The following is a 25575-nucleotide window of genomic DNA, read 5'->3' on the forward strand; positions in this document are numbered from 1 at the left end:
ACCAGGAGCCAGAGCCGTGTCTGGGGGCAAGGCCGGAGTACAGCTGGGGGCAGAGCAGGGCTGGTTGGCACTCCCTCCCCACCCCCAATGGGGGCTGGCCCAGGCCCCGCTGCACCCCACCCCGAATGTTCCTCCGCATGCCCCTCGGGGGGGGGGGGGGGACCACAGTTTGGGGACCACTGCACTAAAGAATGAGGCAGAGCCCTGTGTTGGACTATTTTTTTTAATCTCTGCTCCCATCCCACCTTGCAATACCCACTCCTGCCCACTCCCGCATTGTTTCTTACGGGTTTATCCCACTCCCACCCAAACCTCAGATCCCACAAATCCCTCAAGAGAGACAGATTCCCCATGCTACTTAAAAAACAACAAAACAAAAATTAAAAAAAAAACCACCTCCGTTAATATATTATATACATAAAGGGAATTCGGACACAATTTTTACCACTAAAAGAATAAAACAAATCTTGCTTAAACCATGTAAAAAAATACTTTAACTCCTGTTGTAATAGACACTAAATTTCTTTCTATTCCTTGCTTAAATTTAAGTATTAAAACCTTTATTTTTTTTTAAAAGAAAAACTTTCTTTACCTTGCTGAAATTCTATTTATGACAAACTGACCAGAGATTTAGTGTTTTCCCGCAAATTACTGGAGTTTGAGTTTTTTTGCCACACAATCGTGGCCTCAACAAATTACATTTTACCCGCTCCCACTATTATGGCAGCAGGTCCTGCGGGAGCTCCTAGTCCTGCTAGAGGGCTCTAGAATGAGGCAGTATTTTTGAATTGGAAGCTGGGCTACTGATGTTTGCATTACAGAAGGAATGGAGAGGGTTGTTCATGAGGGGGAATAATGAAGGCACTGGGGAACACCTTCCAGTCTCATTTTCTAGTAACCAGGTTGAACTTGTAAACTGAGCAAGGTTGGCCTGCAAGTCATAGAAGGAGAATAAACAGGACACCAAGATCTCAGTTTAATCAAGTTACTTTTCTAACCTCACTTTAAAAAATCCTTCAAAATCCTTCAAAACTAAAGAATCAGTTTTTCACCCTCTTCAAAAGGTGACCCTGTAATAGACTCATTCAGGATGCAGAACAATGTTTGATTCTCAACCAAGTGAGAAACCTAAAGAATCACATTATAGAGTCAAATCTACCAAACTAGTTTCAGAAAATGGTGGCAGGAGAGATCAGGGTTAAAAACAGACAAGGCTGTGATGCAGACAGATGGTGTGTTTTTTATTAGCACAGCCCTAATTTGACTAGATTAACATTAAACTCGATATGTTGTAGATACTACAAGCAGAGGAGTAATCAACTGCTTAGAATATCAAATAACACGTTTGCAATAAAGGCAAATGCACATAACACTTACAGTCCCCTGCTGTTTTATATGCTAATACTAAGAAGTCCCTTTTGTGTTCACAGATAGTAATGTTGTTTCAATTCATAGAAAGGGGGGGAGCATGGTTTAAACTACAGACATCTCATATTCGAGGCAAGATATTTGTTTACCAGTGTTAGCAAAGCAAGCTCACCTTGTTTAATATGTCCCTTTCTCTCACCAGCTCATCTATGGCTTTCTTATCAATTTCTACCTGCTTTTTAAGAATCTCCAACTCTAAAAGCAAGGAAAAGATTATTAAACTCTGGGTTCAAACTGCGTAGCTGGCAAAAACAAAGGTCTGTGGACTTTTTAAAAAGCTTTATTAATATTATATAAATGGAGATATAATTTATGACCTCCATTTGCAAATTCAGGTGCCTAACTTTAGGGATGTGAATCCATATTTAGGCACTAGTGGAGCATTAGGCCAAGATTTTCAAAAGGGTCGAGTGATTTTGGATGCCTCTGATTTTAATTTGAGACACTGTAAAGGAGCTGTTTATTTGAGCATGAGCTTTCGTGAGCTACAGCTCACTAGCTCATGCTCAAATAAATTGGTTAGTCTCTAAGGTGCCACAAGTACTCCTTTTCTTTTTGCGAATACAGACTAACACGGCTGTTACTCTGAAACCTGTAAAGGAGCTGGATTTTCAGAAAATGCTATGCACTCTGAAAATCAGGTCATTTAAAGACATCTCAAGCTTGGCATCCAAACGGTGAGTCTCCTGAAATCACTAGTTCCTTTAGAAAATATTGGATTTAGATTTACAGAGTTGTTTTAGGTTTCAGAGTAACAGCCATGTTAGTCTGTATCCACAAAAAGAAAAGGAGTACTTGTGGCACCTTAGAGACTAACAAATTTATTTGAGCATAAGCTTTCGTGAGCTACAGCTCACTTCATCGGATGCAATCCCTCTGGGTGAAATCCAGTCCTGGCATAAGGGCATAACTCCATTGGCTTCACTAGAGCTGCTCCCACTTAAGGCAATCTAGATTTGGCCCTTCATCCAAATACAAAGACGAATAAATCACTAACAAAATAAGTAAGAGGAAATATGTGTCTGAACCAGAAACTGACATGCTGATATCGGGAAGGCTGAGATGCAGGCAATACAATGCACTGGAATGCATGAGAACAATCAAAGTTGCCAGGAGGTGCGTTGTTATCTGTTGCCTTTCTCACCCATTCAAAGACTGAGCTGCATTTCCTGTGTCTTCCCCTCCATCCCAGCATGAGGCCTGATCTGATGAAGCAACAGCAGAATGGCTGTGAGACCCTTACCTTTCACAGTTGTGGAGATATGAATATGAAAGCCAGCATATCTCATACATACAGTCATATAAAATATACTTCATGTCCCATATGTGCAGTCAGTTCAGTATACAACCTACAGTCTAGGCAGAGCACAGGGAAGCTTCTACTGAGGCAACATGTCCACACTAGGTATATAGCAGAATGGGGCTTTATATTTCAGCACTTCGCTATAATTCAGTCTGTTGCACTGGAGTCATCTCCGTACTGGTATCATTGTAGGCGCACAAAACTGCAGGGGCAAAAAAATGCCCTGCTTGTGTCTTCTTCCAATCTTCCCCCAGCCAGCAGCACAACGTCCTCTGCATCAGGGGCTGGTGCACCGGCAATACAGGCTTGCACACAGACACACACAGTGAGGGTATTTCCTGGGGTGGGAAGGGTTACACCTGCCACACAAAGGGGCTGCAGATCAGGCCCATTATGTTTTCACCCAGCACATGCCGCAGTGTGTGAAAATTCCAAAGACCCAGGAGACATACGTAAGGGCATTACAGCCATAGTGCCATGCCGCTCCCATTCATATGGTCCCATCCTGGGCACCAAAGAGGCATGATCTTGACTTGGAACATACACTGAATGAACATTATAACAAACACAACAGGGCCAGCCCAACACAACAGTGGCAACACAACAGTGCTTTGATTCCTACCTCTCTCTAGTCCAGACATTTGGTTTTTTAGGGTATCCCTCTGGTATTCTGCTTCAACTTTTTGTTCCTCTGCAACACGCAGTTTTCTCTGGATCACTTCTCTTATCTTGGAGAGTTTTGAAATTTCATGACGCATCTGAGTCAGCTCATCCTCTCTCACCTGTGTAGAAACAGAAGGGAGAGCGGTTGAGAAGGACAATCCATTTAGAATCAACAAAAGGAAATACTTCTTTGCTTAGAATATAGTTTATATACAGTACTCAGTGGCACAGGAGGCCACTAAGATAAATGCTGCGGCTGGATTTAGAGAAAGACTGGAGAACTGCACCACTATTAAAATAATTTAAACAAAGCCAGCTGAGGCAATGAGAAAGGTAATCAAGTCTCATGCTTCAGGGCATAAGAGAGATCAATAAAGAATTCCCAACTGCAGTCCATGCACAGCACAACTGGCTCAATGGATTAGGTCTGAGTAGCCTTGCCTTTCACTGACACATCAGCTACTGGTGACTGATGGTCTGATTTGAGTCTACATCCCTAAAAGCAGGTAACTGTGAATCTACAGCTTTAAAAACCAAATCTTTGAGTCCACATCACATTATGGAATCAGGAAATGAAACTATTGATCCAAGACACTGCACTAAAATGTTGCCAGTAGTGATCATTGCACACTAGTGACTGCAACCAATCAATACATCAGAAATAATCCCCACACCTACTACGATGTAGTTGCATCAATGCCATCACATTTTAAGCCTTCCAAATCACAGTGCACACTGCCCCATTCGCAGAATCAGTCACTACTAGGGACCTAATCCTGTGAGGTGCAGATACCTCCTGTGAGGAACTGAGTGCACCCAAGTCCTACTGACAAAGCCTGGACTTCAAGAAATTTGCAAACATTTACATCACTCGGTGCTGGGGTGCTTAGTACTATGCCAAAGGTGTTTGCACACTGCAGGATCAGGCCCCCACCTACAGCACCTAGCATAAAGGGGTCATGGCCCATGACTAGGGCACCCACAAGCAATACAAACAAATAATAACTGGACAGCACCTTAACAATGAATTTTCAGAAATCTGTGCTCATAATTTCATGAAGTGTTGAGCTCCAACTTCCACTGAAGTGAGGATCAGGCCCTTACACAGCTCATATCTGCCTTTGCACCCACCTTGAATCTTGTACTCAGTTCCCATTTGAACATGTTGTTTGTTAAATGTTATGCAAAGATGATACTGCTGGGAATAACAATTATGCTAGCTAACCAGGCAGAGTAATCTGGTTTTTCAATAGGTAATAAAAGTGCCCTTCCAGTGTGCACAGCAATGCAACAGAAAAACAAACTCCTACAGTGAAATCTCACTGGGGTTCCCGAACAGGCTCTTTATGTTACATTAGCTTTGGACAGATCTTCTAACACGTCTGTTATCATTTGTTTTCATTGTTTTAACCAACAGTGCCCACTGCAAGAAAGCTTTCTATCAGCAACGGACTTCTTTTAATTAGCTGAATCAGTTGTACTTTACAAAAGTTTGATAACCTATTGCTTTTCTGTCCTGTTTTCTCATATAGCCAGTGTTGTAACTGCAGCCATGCTCTTGGCTGGGGGAGATCAGATTCAGCAGACATATAGTAATAATATCTACAGTGCCTTTTATTCCCAAAAGCTCTTGAAATGCTTTAAAAACCGTATGTAGCAGTCACTTTACCCACTGATGAAATGCAGCTGCCTCTGGCGTGGAGCAAAACAGCTGTTTAACAGTGCACAGCAACACAAGTTAACAGTTTAGGTCAGCAAGCAAACAACAACCTACTGAATTGTATTTAACTTCCCCAATTGATACCAAAGAGGAAATTTAAGTAGGCAGGCTGTACCTACATTGGAAGTTGGCTGGGGCAGTTATTATTCCTATATATTATTGGCTTCCAGCAGCACTCACAAAATGCTAATCACTATACAAACATAAAGGAAGGCACAGCCTCTCCCACAAAGGGCTTACAATCGAAAAAAAGACTTTGCCTTTGTGAAAAATATCATGAGGTCTTTAATGATCACAAGTACTCAGGATCTCAGTCTTATGTCTCATCTGAAACAGCACAGTTTGTACTGGTACTAGACTGGGATGCTGGTATAGTTACTGACTCAGAGGGAAGAATGCCATCTACTGAATCACCAACACCAAATTCCCAACAGCAGAGGGATATATCTGATGCCATGCAAATATGAGCTGCTACTTACTTTCAGCTCCACTGTTTTCTGCTGGTTCTCCTGTGTTATTTGTTCAAAGGCCATGCTGTGCTGCTCGTTCTCTTGCTGGAGTTTAGAGTTTCTCGCTTGAAATTGCTCAAGTTCTTTGGCAGCTCTTTCATTCAGGATCTGTTAGATTATAAAACAGTCCAGATAATTCTTTTAAATCTAATTCTAATGTATCTACATAGACAGACTGGCAGCACCTTGAGTCTCCCTGGGGGATCAGAGCTACTGAAGATTTTTCTCTTGATAGAAATTGTTCTTTATTCCTGATGAAATTATTAATGTGCTCAGAAATATGATAAATGTTCAACGGCTGAGAAAAATGACAACTTCTAATGAATAACATAGCCAGCATAATTTTCTCTGGGAGCTTTGCAAGTCTCCCTCACAGGTGGTAGATAAATATTTTAATGCCTCTTTGCCATTTGGCAGGCATCACCTATCCAGCAACTCACTACAATCATTGCAAATGAATATGAGATTCAAATAATTTTAATCATCTGAGGGGCAGGGGAGCTCTATGTTTGCAAGCAAATCCTACATTAATATGCCTATAACACTTTATGGAGTGTGCAGTTTGCTGACATCATGGCACAGCTATTTTGACAGCTATGTTCAGTCAAAAGCCCAGAACAGCAGTTTCATGGTTCATACGGAGAACATATATTTCGATATTGGAGCTGCCAGACTTTTCTTCTGCATGATGGGACTTCCTCTGGCAGACACTACTTTATAAGTGAGGAAAGAACTATCATCATATTTTTCGGTTCAAGCTTCCATGTGTGGCAGATCAATATGCTGTTTAAAAAAAAAGGGTGTGTGGGGGATTCCCACCCCCATTGCATGCTGGGAGCAGAGAGAGAGAGATGGGAGGTGAGCGTAGTGACTTCTGCAGCATAAAAGAGCCAAGGACTCAGCTGTAATGACTACGAAGGGGATTCTTTATAGAAGCTGCTGTGGTTCCCTGACGATACAAACTAGTCGCAAAACACTGCTTTAGGACTTCGCCAGAAGACTGGTTTGAAAACAGTACTTGGTTAAAAAAATTAAAAGATTTAAGACAATACTTCACGCTTCTCTAGAGACTTTTATAGTGTTTATACAAACATTCATTAGCTAAACTTCACAGTAAATTTGAGAGGGAGGTAAGTGTAATTTTTCCCAGTTTTCAGATGGAGAAACCAAAGCACAGAGGTTTCCCAACACACCACAGCAAGTCTTTTGCAGAACTAGGAATATAATCTGAGTCCAGTATGCTGCGCCGACCACTAAATCACACCAGCTTTGGTGTATTTGGTCCCAATCACTGTGGTCTTTGCAAGAAGACCCCTAAAAATCATCATCAACCAGGTGGAAAACCAAAGGCCTTTAAGAGCGAAAAAAATAACTTGTCCATAAGAAAAGGATAATACTGGACTGTCATGCATTACTATTTTAATTAGGATTTAAACATCAACACTGGTATTTTCAACACAGCCTAAGGGAGTTAGGCACTTGAATCCCAGTGAATTTCATTGGTATTTGGGCACGTAAATCCTCTAGGTTCCGATGTAAATACCAGTCTAACATACTAGCATAATTGAAGCAGAACATATCTGCATTCTGGCCAGAGTATAGAAAGTCTCCTTTTACCCTACATAACGATCCTGAGGCCATTTCTTGCCACAAAACTTTAGGCAGTACTCCTTGTTGATTTCACTGGGGGCTTCTGTTTAGTATGATATAGCCCCTCCAGTGACAAAGAGATCATCTTGACTATCTAACTGGTCTTCTCCATCCCTCATTCTATTATGAAAATGCTAAAAGAGCAAACTAGTTTCTTCTGTGTCTGACATCGGACCCTGATACTATTCCAATTTTTGTGTTGCAGATAACAGAACCACGTACTGTACCTTCTGTTCCTTGAGCTGCTGTTCCAGTTTTAGGAGCTCCTCTTTGTTCTTCAGCACATGCTGCTGCAGTGCCTTTATTTCACTCTGCTTGTTGTCCATTTCCACTTGAATGTGTTTAAACTCCTTCTCCAGTTTGTCCTTCTTTCGAGACTCCCGGGATGCCTCATTCTGACGCATCTGGATTTCCTGCTGGAACTGCCATCACACAGTGACAGAGGAAAAAAAGAAGTTAGGGCCTTGCCTGTCTTTTATTCAAACAACTCAGGTACAGTTTCCCTTTATTCTTATTGTGCTTAGCTTTGAGACCCAGCGGCTTTTGTTTAATACTGCCTTCCCCTGAATGGAATACGGAAGAACTGCTAAGAGGTAAACAGGCTCCCTCTTAGGAGAGCTATCTTTCTGGAACCCCAGATGATGAGCTCAAATTATTAATTACAAGGATTTCTTAGCCATCAGTCACCATACCCTAAAAGCAGCCAGCCAGAAGGCTCTGATGGATTCAACAGAGCTGAGGACACCTACCACAGCTGAGAGTGAGTACCTGTCACCCAAACACCATGATTTTGACCCTGAGGACTAACAGCAAGAACGCTCCACTAGGGATCCAATGGGGCTTTTAGGATGTTTTCATTTGTAAGTTACCCCATCTGATCCTTGGTTTACAGTCACAACATTGAAACTAACTTGGGCTCCAAGCTGTGTTGCCGGGGCCATGGTTTTGCTTATTGTACCTCACCAAACAAGCCATTTTTATAAACATTTATTACACACAAGTAAACAGTAAAGAAGGAGGGGGAAGCCAGACCACCAGGGCAATGTTCATTGCAACATCTGCTCTTACTCCCAGCCTCTCTATAGAATCTTTTAAAGGGAAAGGCCCCTCACTTAACAGACGATAATGATGTCAACTAGCTTCTGCCTCCCTGGCCCAGCACCCCTCAGAGCCAGCAGGGGACAGGGAAGAGTCAGGATGGGCCAGTCCACCAGGGACCATTCTAACCAGCACAGAATAGAGCAGTCCTGTGCAGCTCCACCTGAGCTAAGGCCATGACTGCCTGTCCCTTCAGCTGCGCCAAGCACGAGCTAAGGATGGAGCCCTCTGTCTTGGGGTTGTAGCACAGTTTCTGGGAGGGCCAAAGCACACTCCATGGCACACACCCTGTCAGCGATGACCGTCAATGAGCAAACGGTTTAACCCTCTGGTTCTGTGAAGCATCCCAGCTTTTTTAAGGCTCCTTCCTTCTAGCCCCACTGATTCTCCCCTCCCTCTCTGGGGCCCTTCCCTAGTCCTCCAGTGTTTCCCTCCCTTTGATAAGCTCACAGCCCACTCCCTCCCAATAGCCTCCAACAGACCTGGGCTCTCTCCCTGCTTAAGGTCGGCAACAGTAGACAACAGCTCCTCTTCCCAACGACCTCTGCCATCCCATGAAGATCTCATCATGTGACCTAGCAGTTCGGATGGACTACTTGTTGAGCCACAGCTACTCTAATTTCAGATTTCATGGCTCTGTGCCTCAGAGACAACGTGTGGCCCAGGAACACATGATTTGGATTTGCTAGACTCTAGATAAAAGGTTGCCAGAAGTGAAGTGCTTCTGGGACCCACTTCCTTTGGACGATCCCACTGAAGGGCCTAAGGGCAGGTTGCATAGAGTGGACTGTGACTATGGTGAGAGCAGAGAAACAATGGGAACTGATTCCTTGAAGAGTAAAATAGAGCTGTAAGTCTAAGGGCTGGGGAAGGTCTTCCCCGGTAAATGTCTGAAAACTAAATGCAGTGTGGAAAGATTTCAACAGCAGTACAAGTGCGATGGCTGTCTCTCGCTCTCATTCATTTCCCCTCTCTGCAGCAGGGCTGTCTCCCCACATCCTTGTCAGAGCAGCACAGATATCCAGTTTTCCCCTGCTTTATATCATCTACTCTCTGCTCAGGAAGCGAGAAACCAGGACTTGATATGGAACCCAGGTGTCCCACATGGCAGTGCAGGGCATGACCCCAGGCCTGCTTTACTGTTTGTGCCTGACAAGAAGCCCTGGTGCTAGCTAGAAGGTTATCTCCACCTCTCTTTGTTTTTCCACTCTTTATTTCAGGTCTCTCCTTCTTGCCTCCTCTTCCTTCTGCTGTCTCTTTCTCCCCTCCAAATCACACTCATATTATTTTCTTTCACCTCTCCTTCCCCTATTGAATCTCTCCTTTCTGCATCTGGGAGCCTCCCACCATCCCCTGGCCTCTTGCTCTCTCCCCATTTACATGTCCTCTTACACATTCTCAGCCTTCTACACCTCCAGCAGGCTTCTGTAGTAAGAGGAACATATTCACAGTATGATAACCTTCACAGATAGGAAACCTCCTGCAGACACGGAAGCTTCAAATGCAGGAGGGGACAGCCTCAAAGCAAGAGGAAACTATGACTCTGATAGAAAAGGAGTACTTGTGGCACCTTAGAGACTAACAAATTTATTTGAGCATAAGCTTTCGTGAGCTACAGCTCACTTCATCGGATAAGCTTATGCTCAAATAAATTTGTTAGTCTCTAAGGTGCCACAAGTACTCCTTTTCTTTTTGCGTATACAGACTAACACGGCTGCTACTTTGAAATATGACTCAGATATCTCCTTCAAATGCAGGAGATTTGGCAGCTCTGGAAGGAGTCAATGGTGGACAAACTGTTTTGCAAAGAAAATAGCAGAGAAATAAGGCAAAGGATAAAAAGCACTGATGAGGAACTCCTCGGCGAGCCTCCTGAAAAGGTTTGGGATGTGAAATGGCAGGTAGCAGCATAGTAGTTAATGGAGATCAATTGCAAAGGTGGGGAATGGTTCAGGACAAAGACGACTTTTGCAACCTGGTGAGCTGCACAGACCTGAGCAATGCTTTCTTCCGCCTCATTTTTTGCCCTCTCTGTTTCCTGCTGTTGCTCTGTAGTTTGGATTAGACTTTCACGTAATTTCACAACCTCTGACAAGAGCTGGTCTCGCTCCTTTGTTACTTCTTCTTTAAACTTCAGCAAATCCCGGATACTGGAAGAAAGGAAATAATAGTCAAGCAATGTCGCAGTCCCCTTTGGGTTCTCTCAGACACCAGAACAAGCTGTTTTGTCATGATTGGGAGTTTAAAAGTCACATTTCATTTTGAACTCCTTTTGAATTAGTCCACTGCAGCTGCCAATCAAATACATGAGCTACCTACTATATTCATTAAAGAGTCGTGATCAAGGCAGATAGACACAAAATTTAACCTACCACTCCATAAATCATGCTGTCTTTATTTTCACTGCCCTCTTGGGTCTAAAAATCCCACCAATTCCCCAAAACAAGGGTTGTAACAACAGATAAACATTCCAGCTACTCCACCCTGTGCCCCTTGGAAAGTCTTTCAGCCACCTCCTTTTTGCACTATTTTCCAGGGTCCCTGCACTGCTGTATCCACTCTCTTTGCAATCCATCTGGCTGGGGTGGCTGTACTGATGAGGTCTTGCTGCTGCACAAGTCATAAATAAATAACACTCCCTGATCTGATGAGCTAGCAATCAAACTATCCCTGGTCTCTCTTCGTATTATGGCAGCACCTAGACGCCGCAACTGAAATCAGAGCCTCACTGTGCTAGGCACTGCATAAATGCAAAGTAAGAGACAATCCCTGCCTTGAAAAGTTTACCGCATAAATATACAAGACAGGTAATGGATGGGAGAACACAGAGAGAGACAAAAGCAACTTCCCCAAGATCATCCAGCAGGCCTGTGGCAGAGCCGGGAATAGAATCCAGGTCTCCCAACTTCCAGTCTCTAGTCCAGGGGTGGCCAAACCATGGCTCGCAAGCCACATGAGGCTCTTTTACAATTAAAGTGCGGCTCATGGAGCCCCCACCGGCCCCCATTCTCCATCTACCAGACTGTGGGGGGAGCTTCGAACTTCAGTCCTGCGGCAGGGTGGTAGGGCTAGGGGCTTCCGCCTAGCAGGGAGTGGGAGCTCAGGCCTGAAGCCCCGAGCCCTAGAAGGCACCTGCCGCAAGGTAGAAGCCCCAAGCCCCGGCAGGTATACCCTGCCGTGCTGAAGCCCCAAGCTTCGGTAGGAGCGTCCCAGCTCTCAAACTTTTAAAGATTGTCATATGCGGCTAGGAGGGTCAATAAGTTTGGCTACCCCAGTGGACCACGCTGCCATCATGAGTGCAAACATTTGCAGGATCAGCTCTCAAAATCAGTCACAGATCAGATAAGACAGGCTGGCAGATCCTAGGACATTTTCATCTGATCTCTCTGGGCCTGATCCAACACCCATTGAACTCAATGGGCCTGATTTTCTGTTGTCCTGTGCTTTGCATGGTCATTTGCACCAGTGAAAAGTGAGTGCAAAGTGGAAGTAAAACACTACTATTTTGATTTACACTCACCTTGCATTGGTGTAAGTGACTACACAAAGTGCAGGGCAATGGAGAACCAGCCCCACTGAGTTCAATGGGCATTGGATCAGGCTCGCTCTCTCCTTCATGGAGATTACTTACTTGTGCTCTTGACCCAGTGATAATCCAGATCCTTGCTCCACTAATTTAGTCAGGTTCATAATTTCCTCTTTCAATGAGAGAATGGTTTCCTTTGCTTTCTGCTCCTTGTCATAGGCTGCATCTACCATTTTCCAGGCTTTTTCAATCTCCTGGGAACATCATGGGAAAACAGTTTAACAAATTAAATTGGATTCAGAATGTTTTGTCTTGGTTAATTAATAATACAGGTTTTGGTGTTTTTTCATATTTAGATATATATCAGTTTTCTCCTTCCATGGACTATTCGCTGTGGCCAGTGCAAATTATACTAGGTCAGTCAAGCACTATTTATTTATACTCAATTGAGGATCTGGTCCATTTTCTCTAATAGACACACTGGGCTTAACATTTGCAACTCTTGTTGTAGGATTTGGTTGCATGACTCCCACTGGAGCCAATGGGAGTTTTATGGCCAAAAACTCACTCAACTCTCTGAGACTTCATGTCTTAAGGGACATTAAAAAAATCATATTTCTGTCTTAAAATGTTTCATCTACTCTAGTTACAAGTAATACCTAAAATCATTATAACTGAGATTAGAGGAGGGGAAAAAAGACTTTTTTTCCAGTTTACTTTGTGCATTTGTTGACAGTACTGTCACAGTTCAGGGCAACTGCACCTGTATTCCCCCTCCATGGTCCCTCAAGGCCATCCAATACCTGTCACAGAGACTATTTCCACAAAGTCAATTTAGCTGTTTCCCATGTAGAGAGTTAGTGAGGCCCTGCTTCAGCAAAGCACTTGAGCATGTGCCTAACTTGAAGCCCATATGTAGTCCTATTTACTTCATATGTCTTAGTTTAAGCCGTATTTAGAGCTGTAGTGGAACTAGTCTGTGCTTACATTTAGGCAGATTGTCATAAATATAAAGGGAAGAGTAACCACCTTTCTGTATACAGTGCTATAAAATCCCTCCTGGCCAGAGGCAAAATCCTTTCACCAGTAAAGGGTTAAGCAACTAAGGTAACCTCGCTGGCACCTGACCCAAAATGAGGGGACAAGATACTTTCAAATCTGGAGGGGGGTGGAACAAAGGGTTCTGTCTGTCTGTGTTATGCTTTTGCCGGGAACAGATCAGGAATGCAGCCTTACAACTCCTGTAAAGTTAGTAGGTAATCTAGCTAGAAAATGCGTTAAATTTTCTTTTGTTTAATGGCTGGTAAAATAAGCTGTGCTGGAGGGAATGGATATTCCTGTTTTTGTGTCTTTTTGTAATTTAAGGTTTTGCCTAGAGGGATTCTCTATGTTTTGAATCTGATTACCCTGTAAGGTATTTACCATCCTGATTTTACAGAGGTGATTCTTTTACCTTTTCTTTAATTAAAATTCTTCTTTTAAGAACCTGATTGATTTTTCATTGTTCTTAAGATCCAAGGGATTGGGTCTGTGTTCTCCTGCACCAAGTGGTGAGGATTATTATCAAGCCTTCCCCAGGAAAGGGGGTGTAGGGCTTGGGGGGATATTTTGGGGGAAGACGACTCCAAGTGGTCTGTTTCCCTGTTCTTTATTAAAAACGCTTGGTGGTGGCAACATACTGTTCAAGGACAAGGCCTAGTGTGTACCTTGGGGAAGTTTTTAACCTAAGCTGGTAAGAATAAGTTTAGGGGGTCTTTCATGCAGGTCCCCACATCTGTACCCTAGAGTTCAGAGTGGGGAGGGAACCTTGACACAGATGCTTACATATTTTGCTGAATTGGAGTCCTAGTCAGCCTCCTTTGGTTGTAGGTGGGTTTTTTTGTTTTGTTTTTTGGAGGGAGAACTGCGGGGAAGGAGTGTCTTTCACCCAGTAACTGGAGAGAGAAACTTTTTGTAATAGGAAAATGTGGTTGTGATGCCACAAAAATTGCCAGATGACTAAGGCATAGTTGTAGTAACTTAAGCTGCTTTTAACTTTTTTTTGAAATTTACTAGATTCTATGTTAAGAGTGTCTCTTTAATATCTTATGAAGGTTGTGTAACAAACAGATGGAAGTAAGGAAGTTAGCAGTCAAAGCTGGTAGGTGTCTCTAGCTCTCAGTATTGTGGGAGAAGAAAAGAAACATAAGCCAAACGTACTAGTTAAAATTCAAATACCAGACTTACTAGGAGTTTGGAGATTTATTTCAGATTTAGACCCCAAACCTTTCAATGAAACTCTGTATAGGCACTAAGGTCTGCACTAGTAGATCCCGATATCAGCCTCCCATCCAACTCCCACTGAAGTCATGGGGAATCTTTTTATTAACTTCAATTGAACTTGCAACTTTACTCAGGTGAGTATTCTCACAAAAGTCAATGGGGCTACTCAGGTAAGTAATGATTGCTCACCTAAAAGTAAAGGTTACAGGATTGGGCCTGTAGATCCTTATGCTCTCTATGACAAAATTTCAGTTTGCATGCTCACTGATCTAGGGCAATATGTAAACTGGAGACATCCTGAATGGGATTTTGCAATTTACTTTAGCTGGAACAGGACTAAGCCTAATGTTACCTAATTGTAGTAATCTGTAGTAATTCTAACTTCAGGTGGAGGAATGGGAGGTTGCTTCTTTTACATTCAAGTTTAAAAGAAAGGAAATCTCTGATGATGGAAACCTCTGTTTTTAAAAATCACATATTACTCATTGGAAAGATAGGACTTAGAAAATACAGAGCATGTCATAATCTTTTAGATAATCAAATTACAATTAGTAACTAAAAAATGCATTGCAATTTATTGCATAATTAACACCAGAGACTGAGCTATACTTGATGGTTGTACTAACAGTCTGTCATAAATATAAAGGGAAGGGTAAACCCCTTTAAAATCCCTCCTGGCCAGAGGAAATCTCCTCTCACCTGTAAAGGGTTAAGAAGCTAAAGGTAACCTCGCTGGCACCTGACCAAAATGACCAATGGGGAGACAAGATACTTTCAAAAGCTGGGAGGAGGGAGAGAAACAAAGTCTACGTGTGTCTGTCTATATTCTGTCTTTGCTGGGGATAGACCAGGAATGAAGCCTTAGAACTTTTAGTAAGTAATCTAGCTAGGTACGTGTTAGATTATGATTTCTTTAAATGGCTGAGAAAAGAATTGTGCTGAATAGAATAACTATTTCTGTCTGTGTATCTTTTTTGTAACTTAAGGTTTTTGCCTAGAGGGGTTCTCTATGTTTTGAATCTAATTACCCTGTAAGGTATTTACCATCCTGATTTTACAGGGGGGATTCTTTTTTTACTTCTATTTCTATTAAAAGTCTTTTTGTAAGAAAACTGAATGCTTTTTCATTGTTCTCAGATCCAAGGGTTTGGGTCTGTGGTCACCTATGCAAATTGGTGAGGCTTTTTATCCAACATCCCCCTGGAAAGGGGGGGTGCAAGTGTTGGGAGGATTGTTCATTGTTCTTAAGATCCAAGGGTCTGGGTCTGTAGTCACCTAGGCAAATTGGTGAGGCTTTTTACCAAATCTTGTCCAGGAAGTGGGGTGCAAGGTTTTGGGAAGTATTTTGGGGGAAAAGACGTGTCCAAACAGCTCTTCCCCAGTAACCAGTATTTGTTTGGTGGTGGTAGCAGCCAATCCAAGGACAAAAGGGTGGAATATTTTGTACCTTGGGGAAGTTTTGACCTAAGCTGGTAAAGATAAGCTTAGGAGGTTTTTCATGCAGGTCCCCACATCTGTACCCTAGAGTTCAGAGTGCGGGAGGAACCTTGACACAGTCGTTCAGAAAATGTGTGGAAAAGATTTCTGGTAACTATAAAGCAGCTAGTTCATAAGCTGTAGATTCATAGATTCATAGATATTTAGGTCAGAAGGGACCATTATGATCTGTAACTGTATGGGTGTTTAAGTAACAAAAGTGTTTGCACCAATTTAATTTTTCAAAGACTGAGGGCTTGCCTACACATACAGTGTTGCAGTGGAGGTGCTGTAGTGCTTAGTGAAGACGCTACCTGCAGGGATGAGAGAGCATAGTTAATCCACCTCCCTGAGTGGTATCTATGTCGACGGGAGAAGCCCTCCCATTGCCACAGCGTTGTCATAGATTCATAGATATTTAGGTCAGAAGGGACCATTATGATCATCTAGTCTGACCTCCTGCACAATGCAGGCCACAGAATCTCACCCACTACTCCTGCGAAAAACCTCTCACCTATGTCTGAGCTATTGAAGTCCTCAAATCGTGGTTTAAAGACTTCAAGGAGCAGAGAATCCTCCAGCAAGTGACCCATGCCCCATGCTACAGAGGAAGGCGAAAAACCTCCAGGGCCTCTTCCAATCTGCCCTAGAGGAAAATTCCTTCCCGACCCCAAATATGGCGATCAGCTAAACCCTGAGCATATGGGCAAGATTCACCAGCCAGATACTACAGAAAATTCTTTCCTTGGTAACTCAGATCCCACCCCACCTAATATCCCATCACAGGCCATTGGGCCTATTTACCATGAATATTTAATTACCAAAACCATGTTATCCCATCATCCCATCTCCTCCATAAACTTATCGAGTTTAATCTTAAAGCCAGATAGATCTTTTGCCCCCATTGCTTCCCTTGGAAGGCTATTCCAAAACTTCACTCCTCTGATGGTTAGAAACCTTCGTCTAATTTCAAGTCTAAACTTCCTGGTGGCCAGTTTATATCCATTTGTTCTTGTGTCCACGTTGGTACTGAGCTTAAATAATTCCTCTCCCTCTCCGGTATTTATCCCTCTGATATATTTATAGAGAGCAATCATATCTCCCCTCAGCCTTCTTTTAGTTAGGCTAAACAAGCAAAGCTCCTTGAATCTCCTTTCATAAGACAAGTTTTCCATTCCTCGGATCATCCTAGTAGCCCTTCTCTGTACCTGTTCCAGTTTGAATTCATCCTTCTTAAACATGGGAGACCAGAACTGCACACAGAGTTCGGTCAGCATAATTGCATCGCTCAGGAGTGTGGATTTTCCACATCCCTGACTGATACAGCTATACCAACATAAGTCTGTAGTGTAGACCAAGCTCGAAAATTAGTAGTGCTGGTTAACAGTCCTGGGTTGACAGCCCTGGAGAATGAAGTCCTGTTAGCCAGAGCAAGGGCAGCGCAGGCTTCTGAACACTGCTCTGATAATGTCCCTCCATCCTAACATGGTGGGACACCTCTAGAGGCAAGCGTGAAATTTGTTCTCTGTAGTTCAATTCAGTACTTAGCTTCTCTGATGTGACTGTCAACAAAGAGCTATTATGTGAAGTGTACATAAGAAAATGGATTGAAACCATAAAACACAGGGCTGAGCAGCCTCAAATGGTAACAACTACTGATCACTATTGACCTAGGCCACTTTCCTTCAATCTGATCTAAAGAGTCAGGCCTCTGCACCGGCACATTTCAACAGGACTTCACAAGATGCATGGGTCTGCTTCTGCTGTTCAGACTGCAGGACTGGGGCCTTCTTTTGGATTTGACCCAGTGATCTAGAAGGAAAAGGCTCTGCACCCATTACCTCCGTGACCCAGCCAGTCACCAACATTTAGGTCTTTACTTTTATTGTTTTTACAGGAACAGCCCCAAGAGAATTCTCCTTTCCCTAGCACACACTGTGATAAAAGACCCATGGCATAGCCACAGCTGGCCAGAGTCAGCTTACTCAGGCTTGCGGGGTTCAGACACTGTGGCTATAAAACTGCAGTATAGACATTCAGGCTAGGGCTAGAACCCTATTTTTGAGACCCTACAAGGATGGGAGGGTCTCAGAGCACAGCTCCAGTCAAGCCCAAGTGTCTACGTTGCAATTTCTAGTCCTGCACATCTGACGGTCTTTTCAAAGCAACTAGTTAGTGAAATGATAGTGAAGTACAGTGAAATTAGGATTAGTCATAGGATTCCTTTTCAGACAGCAAAACAGCAAGCAATTTTGAGGGTACGCTGAAAAAAATCAATAGCAACTAAAGAGTTTCTCAAAGACATGATAAGAACATTTTTGTAACAATGTTATAGTGATACCTGAATACTTAGCCCAAAGATTAAGCCTGTTAGCCAAACTGAGCAATACCTGTGCTCTGTGCCCCCACATCAGCACATCCCTGTGCTTTAAAAGAGTAACAGTTATGAGCTGTTTGTTGTACCCTGCCTCTCTAACTGTAACATATTGTCCTGCACATGGTGACGGTGCCCCCATAAGGCTGTATGGAAATATGCTTATGAATGTATATATATGACATAAGTGGAATATGTTTTATGCTATATATGCCATGTAACATATCTCTGTGAAGGTTATGATCTACTGAATCTATTCATCCTATTCGTATGCATGTATCAATTTTTGTATTCAAAGTTATGAATATTGGCTGTGTACTTGCTTGATTTTTGAGTAGTCTTTGTAAAGCATTTGGTCAGCTTCTGGAGAAAGCAATGTGCAAATTAAGTGCCCAATCAAGAACCACTTGAAGATGCCAGTCCACATCTGAACTTTCCCAGGAATGGGGCTTGGCTGGTAAGAAACTCAGTCATGCATGGACATGTGACTGGCCCATGTGACTCCAAAACTCCATTTTGTAGCTGGATTCTACACAGAGGGAGGGAGAGGTGTCCACCCACAAGAGAGAGTCTATTTAAACCCCTGGGAGACCCCTCCATTTTGTCTTCAGCTGGCTCAGGAGATAGCCTCTCCACCCCCAAGGATACCTGAAAGAAACTGGAACAAAGGACAGTAACTACAGGGGGGTGTGAGTGATTGCTGGACCCAGACTAAAAGGAAACTAGTCTGTAAAAGGAAGCTTAGTGGGTGAGGTTTTTATCTGCATTCAGTTTTCTTAGACATAGACTTGCATGTTCTATTTTATTTTGCTTGGTATTTTGCACTTTGTTCTGTCTGCTATTACTTGGAACCACTTAAATCCTACTTTCTGTATTTAATAAAATCACTTTTTACATATTATTAACCCAGAGAATATATTAATACCTAGGGATGAGGGCAAACAGCTGTGCATATCTATCAGTGTTATAGAGGGCGAACAATTTGAGTTTACCCTGTATACGCTTTATACAGGGTAAAACTGATTTATTTGGGGTTTGGACCCCATTGGGAGTTGGGCATCTGAGTGTTAAAGACAGGAACACTTCTTAAGTTGTTTTCAGTTAATTCTGCAGCTTTGGGGCACGTGGTTCAGACCCTGGGTCTGTGTTGGAGCAGACTAGAGTGTCTGGCTCAGCAAGACAGGGTGCTGGAGTCCCAAGCTGGCAGGGAAAGCAGGGGCAGAAGTAGTCTTGGCACATCAGTTGGCAGTCCCAAGGGGGTTTCTGTGATCCAACCCGTCACACACCCTTCCCACACCAGTCTCTCGGCTGCTATAATGGTGGGTGCTGTTACTCTGTACATCCCTTCAGCCTCACGGCTGCTGAGATTAGCAGAGATAATATCCTTCCCACTCTACCCCTCTTCAGCTTTATGGTATTTATGAGAGGATTTCTCTGCTACTCTATCACCCTCCCCAGCTTCCACTTTTTGAGTCTTCTTCCCCATGAACAGTTCCAGTGCCTCCCTCCACTCCTGCTGAGAGATTGCCCAGATAGAAGCAGAGTGAAATTGACATGATTCACATCAATTTCACAACTGTCTATAAGGATCTGATTAGCATCAGGAAAAACCTGCAAGAATTTAGACAGTTTTCATTCTGCCACAATTTGGGAAAGCCCTGAGCAGTAGCAGAGGCACAAGAACACCTCCTGGGTGTGGTGTTCTGTCCCATCTAGGGACACCGAAACCACTCAGAGAGATAGACTATCTGGGTTGGAAGGGACCTCAGGAGGTCATCTAGTCCAACCCCCTGCTCAAAGCAGGACCGATCCCCAATTAAATCATCCCAGCCAGGGCTTTGTCAAGCCTGACCTTAAAAACCTCAAAGGAAGTAGATTCCACTCGCTAAGTAACCCATTCCAGTGCTTCACCACCTGCCTAGTGAAAAAGTTTTTCCTAATATCCAACCTAAACCACCCCCACTGCAACTTGAGACCAGTTACTCCTTGTTCTGTCATCTGCTACCACTGAGAACAGTCTAGATCCATCCTCTTTGGAACCCCCTTTCAGGTAGTTGAAAGCAGCTATCAGATCCCCCCTCCTTCTTCTCTTCTGCAGAATAAATAATCCCAGTTATTAATGAGTCTACTCTACAGCCTTATCGAAGAGGCATATGGCTTTTAGCTCATGCAGTAGAGGCTCATGCACTGAGGTCCCATGTTCAATCCCGCCTGCTGACAACCAGGGTCTGTCGGTGTTACATCTGCTGACTTGGGATGATAGTACTCCCAAGAATTTACACTCAGATCACATATGGATGGTTGTCTTCTCAAACATAAGGACAAGAAGCTTAATTTTTTTTAATGAAAATTTACAAAAGTTCATGACACTCCCTTGGGGAAAAATCCTACTTGCAACAGGCAGATGGATTTTTCATGTCTTGCCAATATTTAAAATGTCTATAGCATTTCAGAAACATCAACTAATTAATCTCGAAATGCCCCTGTGAAGTATTTAATATTACTCCCATTTTACAGATAAATCATCTTAAGCAAAGAATTAGTAACTCCTTTGAAGCCAACAGAGTTAGAGTGGACTGTGTAAATAAGCACAAAATTAGACTGATAGATGTTGAGACATGCCCAAATGCAACTCAGCAAGTCAGTAGAAGAGCAGAGGTTAGACAGAAGGTTTCAGCTCCCAACTCTATACTCAGTCCACTAGCTCATATCACTTCTCTATAGCAGAACTATATCTTCAAGACATTGAACTGATTAAAATTTTCCCTCAGCTAACTACTGCGTCCTCCATTAAATATTTTCTGTTCGTATTTAATTCTATTTAAATTTTACCCTCTTCAGTGATGTTATCGTCGTCTGATCATCTTGAGAGAGCTTCAGGGCTGTAGCCACTTTAGCCGAATTCACCACAATCTCAGCATTCAGCTCCCTGCATTTTGACATGAGACGCCTTTCATTTTCATAGGATTTCTTCATAACCGTGTGGAGCTTCTCATATTCTATTCGGAATTTCTCCAGACTTTTATCTCCCATAAGTTCATTGATGACTTCTTGGAAGTCTTTTTCCAGTGCTTCAAAGGCATTTTCTTCTACACACAGTCTGTCGTTCCTTTCCTGTGTTAAATGAGGTGGATAATCAATTAGCAAGGGGAGTTCAAAAATCCCAGTTTTGTCAGCAGATGACCACAAGAGATAACAGCAATATATTAATGACAGCTCATTGGTAACTAACCATGATGTAAACCTTCTGTGTAGCAGCTCCCTCCCTCCCATATGAAATTCACATTCCATTCTATTTGTAGAGGCCAACGGGTAATGGACAAGATGGATGCTTTTTATCTCTAATGTCTAAGGCTTTAATTCTGATCTCTCTTACACTGGAATGACTTCATTAAAATAGAGTTGTTAAACCAGTGTGAAATTGGTGTGAAAAGAGAATCACACCAAATAAGCTTGCGAGTAATGGATCTTTTTCTAGTACATGTAAAACATTCATCTCATATCTTAAGACTAAATGTATTATTATTCCATATATTTGGATATGTCATTTAGACAAAGACTAATTAAATTGGAAGGTGCTCACAATATTCATTTGACACTTAAAATACCTTTCTTAGAGCTTACAAATAACATCCTAATGAAATGAGTTAAGGTTCATCTTTTTGTGTGTTGATGAGAAAATATTTTTGGTAAAACTTTTTGGTGATATGACGTTAAAACCAGCAACACACATAGGGCTGAATGCATCCCTGGTGTAAATCTACCAATGTACATGATGCAGCAGATAGGAATTTAGCCCACACTCTGGACCAGATTTTTTTTTAAAGTGGCCAATGATTTGTTGTGCCTGCTTTTCTGGGTGCTTGGCTGGGCCTGATTTCAAGAAATGATCGGCACCGTGCCTCCAATTAAAGTTGATCGAAGTTGTGGGAGCTCTGAAAATTAGGCCCAACATGTCTCAAGATGGACACCAAACACTGAGGCATCCAAAATTATTGGCTGCTTAAAAATCTCACCACGTGTGTCTTACATCATTTTCTATCTTCATCAGAAATAGCTTCAGGTGCACCGACAAGCAGATTCTTCTCCGCCACCTAATCAGCCTCTCAAATCATTTAAAACTCTGCAACATTTTAATTGCTGATAGAAATGCATATATGAAAACGAAACGACGTGGATGAGATAAACAGTATTAGCGTCAGAGTCTGCTCAGCCCCAGTGACTCCTTTGCCCAGAGCTTCAAGAATCTACATTGGAAAAGTTTCAAATAGAGGGCAGAAGACAAGAAAAGGCCCAGGCACAATGAACTGCAAAGGGGTTTGTCCTCAGCTAGATCTGGATTAAAGCTTTGCAGAAAGCCTCAGTGTAACCCACACACCTCCTGGGTGTGGTGTTCTGTCCCCTCTAGTGGCATCGAGACCACTTAGAGCAGGGGTGGGCAAACTTTTTGGCCCGAAGGCCACATCTGGGCATGGAAATTGTATGGTGGGCCATGAATGCTCACGAAATTGGGGGTTGGGGTTCGGAAGGGGGTTCGGACTCCAGCTGGAGGTGCAGGCTCTGGGGTGGGGCTGGGTATGAGGGGTTGGGGCACAGGAGGGTGATCCGGGCTGGGACCGTGGGGTTCAGAGGGCAGGAGGGGGATCATGGCTGGGGCAGGGGTGTGAGAGGGGGTCACGGTTGCAGACTCGGGGTGGCACTTACCTCAAGCAGCTCCTGGAAGCAGCAGCATGTCCCCTCTCTGCCTCCCATGCGGAGGCGCAGCTCTGCGCGCTGCCCCATCCGCAGGCACCCTCCCTGCAGCTCCCATTGGCCTCGGTTCCCAGCAAATGGGAGCTGCGGGAGCGGCACTTGGGGCAGGGGCAGTGTGTGGAGCCCCCTGGCTGCCCCTACGTGTAGGAGCCGGAGGGGGGACATAGCACTGTTTCCGGGAGCTGCACAGAGCGGGGAAAGCCCCTGACCCCGCTCCCCAGTGGGAACTTGAGGGCCAGATTAAAACGTCTGAAGGGCCAGATGCAGCCCCCAGGCCATAGTTTGCCCACCCCTGATTTAGAGACTGCTACAGCATTAGTTAAGGGCCATGGGGCTTTTATCTCATGCAGTAGAGGCTCATACACTAAGCTCCAGCGATCCCAGATTTGAAATCCCACCCTGCAATGACCGGGACTTGTCGGTGTTACCTCAGCCCACTGCGCTGCTCTCATAGGGAGGAGGAGTGGGTCGCAAGGGGTGCCAGACCCAGCAAAGGAATGTCTTTATTAACTGGGTTGCTGAAGGGCACATTTTCAGCACAATCTTATCAAAGTTGCTGCTCCCAGATTATGACAGACATCACCGTCTTTTCTCAGAGTACTTTAAACACCATGGTCAGGCACTTGGGGACACTTACGTTGGGTGACCCTTGGAGCAGGAGCCCCAAGCCACAGGCTGGGATGGGCTGAGATTCTAATGAAGGAAGGGGCAGGACAGAGAGGGCAGTGGAGAGAAGGGGATAGGGAGGAGAGAGCAAAGGGATGGTGAGGAGGGTGCTGGGGAGGGGATGGGGAGGAGGAGAGAAGGGAGGGGGGTAAAGAGTGCAATGGGGAGAGGGGAAAGGAAAGCAAGGAGGGTGCAGAGAAAGATGGGGAGATCAGGGGGCTGGGAAAGGAGACGGGAGGGCCTGGGCAGGGAAGAGGGGCGCACAGGGGGAGCAGGGCGCTGAGAAGGGAAGAGGGGTGCAAGGGGGGAGCAGGAGGGGCTGGGCAGGGAAGAGGGGCGCACACAGGAGCAGGCGGCTGAGCAGGGAAGACGGGCGCACGGGGGGTAGCAGGGGGGCTGGGCAGGGAAGAGGGGCACGGTGGGGAGCAAAGGGGAGCTGGGCAGGGAAGAGGGGCATGGGGGGGAAGCAAGGGGGGGCTGGGCAGGGGAGAGGGGCGCAGGAGGGTGCAAGGGGGGCTGGGGAGGGGAGAGGGGCGCAGGAGGGTGCAAGGGGGGCTGGGGAGGGGAGAGGGACACACGGGGGGGCTGGGCAGGGGAGAGGGGCGTAGGGGGGTGCAGGGAGGGCTGGGCAGGGGAGAGGAGTGGACGGCGGGGAGCGGGGGGGCTGGGCAGGGAAGAGGGGCGCAGGGGGGGTTGGGGAGGGGAGAGGGGCGCAGGGGGGGCTGGGGAGGGGAGAGGGGCGCAGGGGGGTGCAGGGAGGGCTGGGAAGGGGAGATGGGTGGACGGCGGGGAGCGGGGGGGCTGGGCAGGGAAGACGGGCGCAGGGGGGGTTGGAGAGGGGAGAGGGGCGCAGGGGGCGGCTGGGCAGGGGAGAGGGGCGCGGGGGGGGCTGGGCAGGGGAGAGGGGCGCAGGGCGGTGCAGGGAGGGCTGGGCAGGGGAGAGGGGCGCAGGGGGGTGCAGGGAGGGCTGGGCAGGGGAGAGGAGTGCAGGGGGGGCTGGGCAGGGGAGAGGGGCGCACGGGGGGGCTGGGCAGGGAAGAGGGGCGCAGGGGGGTGCAGGGAGGGCTGGGCAGGGGAGAGGGGTGGACGGCGGGGAGCGGGGGGGCTGGGCAGGGAAGAGGGGCGCAGGGGGGGTTGGGGAGGGGAGAGGGGCGCAGGGGGCGGCTGGGCGGGGGAGAGGGGCGCGCGGGAGGGAGTGGGGGGGGCTGGGCGGAGGAGAGGGGCGCGCGTTGGGGGAGCCGGGGGGGGAGCGGTACCATGGGGGGAGGAGGGGGCCGGCCTGGCGGGGGAGGGGCTGCTCACCTCGCTCATCTTGCCGCGGAGCGGGGGGGGCTCCGGCCCGGCGCTGGCCCGGGGGGGCGGCGGGTCCCCGCGGGGGGGCCGGAGGGGGCGGGTTTCGGCGGCTCCGGTGGCTCCGGCTCCCGGGACGCGGCTGTGTACACGGGCCGCCCCTCCCGTCTCCTAGCAACCGGCTCCCCGCCCCCTCTGCTCTCTGCTGGGGCAGGGGGTGGTGTGGGGCAGGGCGGGGGATGAGGTGCACAGCGGGGGGGTCACTAGGGCAGGGGGTGGGGCAGCGGGGGGTCACTAGGGCAGGGGGTGGGGATGGAGCAGGGCGGGGGATGAGGTGGGGCAGCGGGGGGTCACTAGGGTGGGGATGGAGCAGGGCAGGGGATGAGGTGTACAGCGGGGGGGGTCACTAGGGCAGGGGGTGGGGATGGAGCAGGGTGGGGGATGAGGTGGGGCAGCGGGGGGTCACTAGGGCAGGGGGTGGGGATGGAGCAGGGCAGGGGATGAGGTGGGGTAGCAGGGGGGTCACTAGGGCAGGGGGTGGGGATGGGGCAGGGTGGGGGATGAGGTGGGGTAGCAGGGGGGTCACTAGGGCAGGGGTAGGGATGGGGCAGGGCAGGGGATGAGGTGGGGCAGCGGGGGGTCACTAGGGCAGGGGGTGGGGATGGAGCAGGGTGGGGGATGAGGTGGGGCAGCAGTGGGGTCACTAGGGCAGGGGGTGGGGATGGGGCAGGGTGGGGGATGAGGAGGGGCAGCAGGGGGTCACTAGGGCAGGGGGTGGGGATGGGGCAGGGTGGGGGATGAGGTGGGGTAGCAGGGGGGTCACTAGGGCAGGGGGTGGGGATGGGGCAGGGTGGGGGA

The 25575-nt window shown here is 46.1% G+C and overlaps 1 protein-coding gene across 2 annotated transcripts in view; it reads right to left on the reverse strand.

Annotated features, from left to right (window-relative positions):
- CFAP58 (cilia and flagella associated protein 58) overlaps positions 1–24843 on the reverse strand; it is a 109577-nt gene extending 84734 nt beyond the window's left edge. The window contains exons 1-8 of one of the 2 annotated variants that reach the window (XM_043551813.1): positions 24730–24843; positions 20842–21123; positions 12003–12151; positions 10365–10521; positions 7501–7695; positions 5594–5731; positions 3354–3513; positions 1541–1623 (exon numbers count right to left, since the gene is read on the reverse strand). In XM_043551813.1, coding sequence (XP_043407748.1) covers positions 1541–1623; positions 3354–3513; positions 5594–5731; positions 7501–7695; positions 10365–10521; positions 12003–12151; positions 20842–21123; positions 24730–24738 — 1173 coding nt within the window. In that variant the 5' untranslated portion in view covers positions 24739–24843. The remainder of the gene's footprint in view (positions 1–1540; positions 1624–3353; positions 3514–5593; positions 5732–7500; positions 7696–10364; positions 10522–12002; positions 12152–20841; positions 21124–24729) is intronic. The other variant, XM_043551814.1, reaches the window with a different exon arrangement.
- Positions 24844–25575: the final 732 nt, after the last annotated feature.

The sequence above is a fragment of the Chelonia mydas genome, chromosome 7 (assembly GCF_015237465.2).
Source record: "Chelonia mydas isolate rCheMyd1 chromosome 7, rCheMyd1.pri.v2, whole genome shotgun sequence".
Taxonomy (NCBI): Eukaryota; Metazoa; Chordata; order Testudines; family Cheloniidae; genus Chelonia; species Chelonia mydas.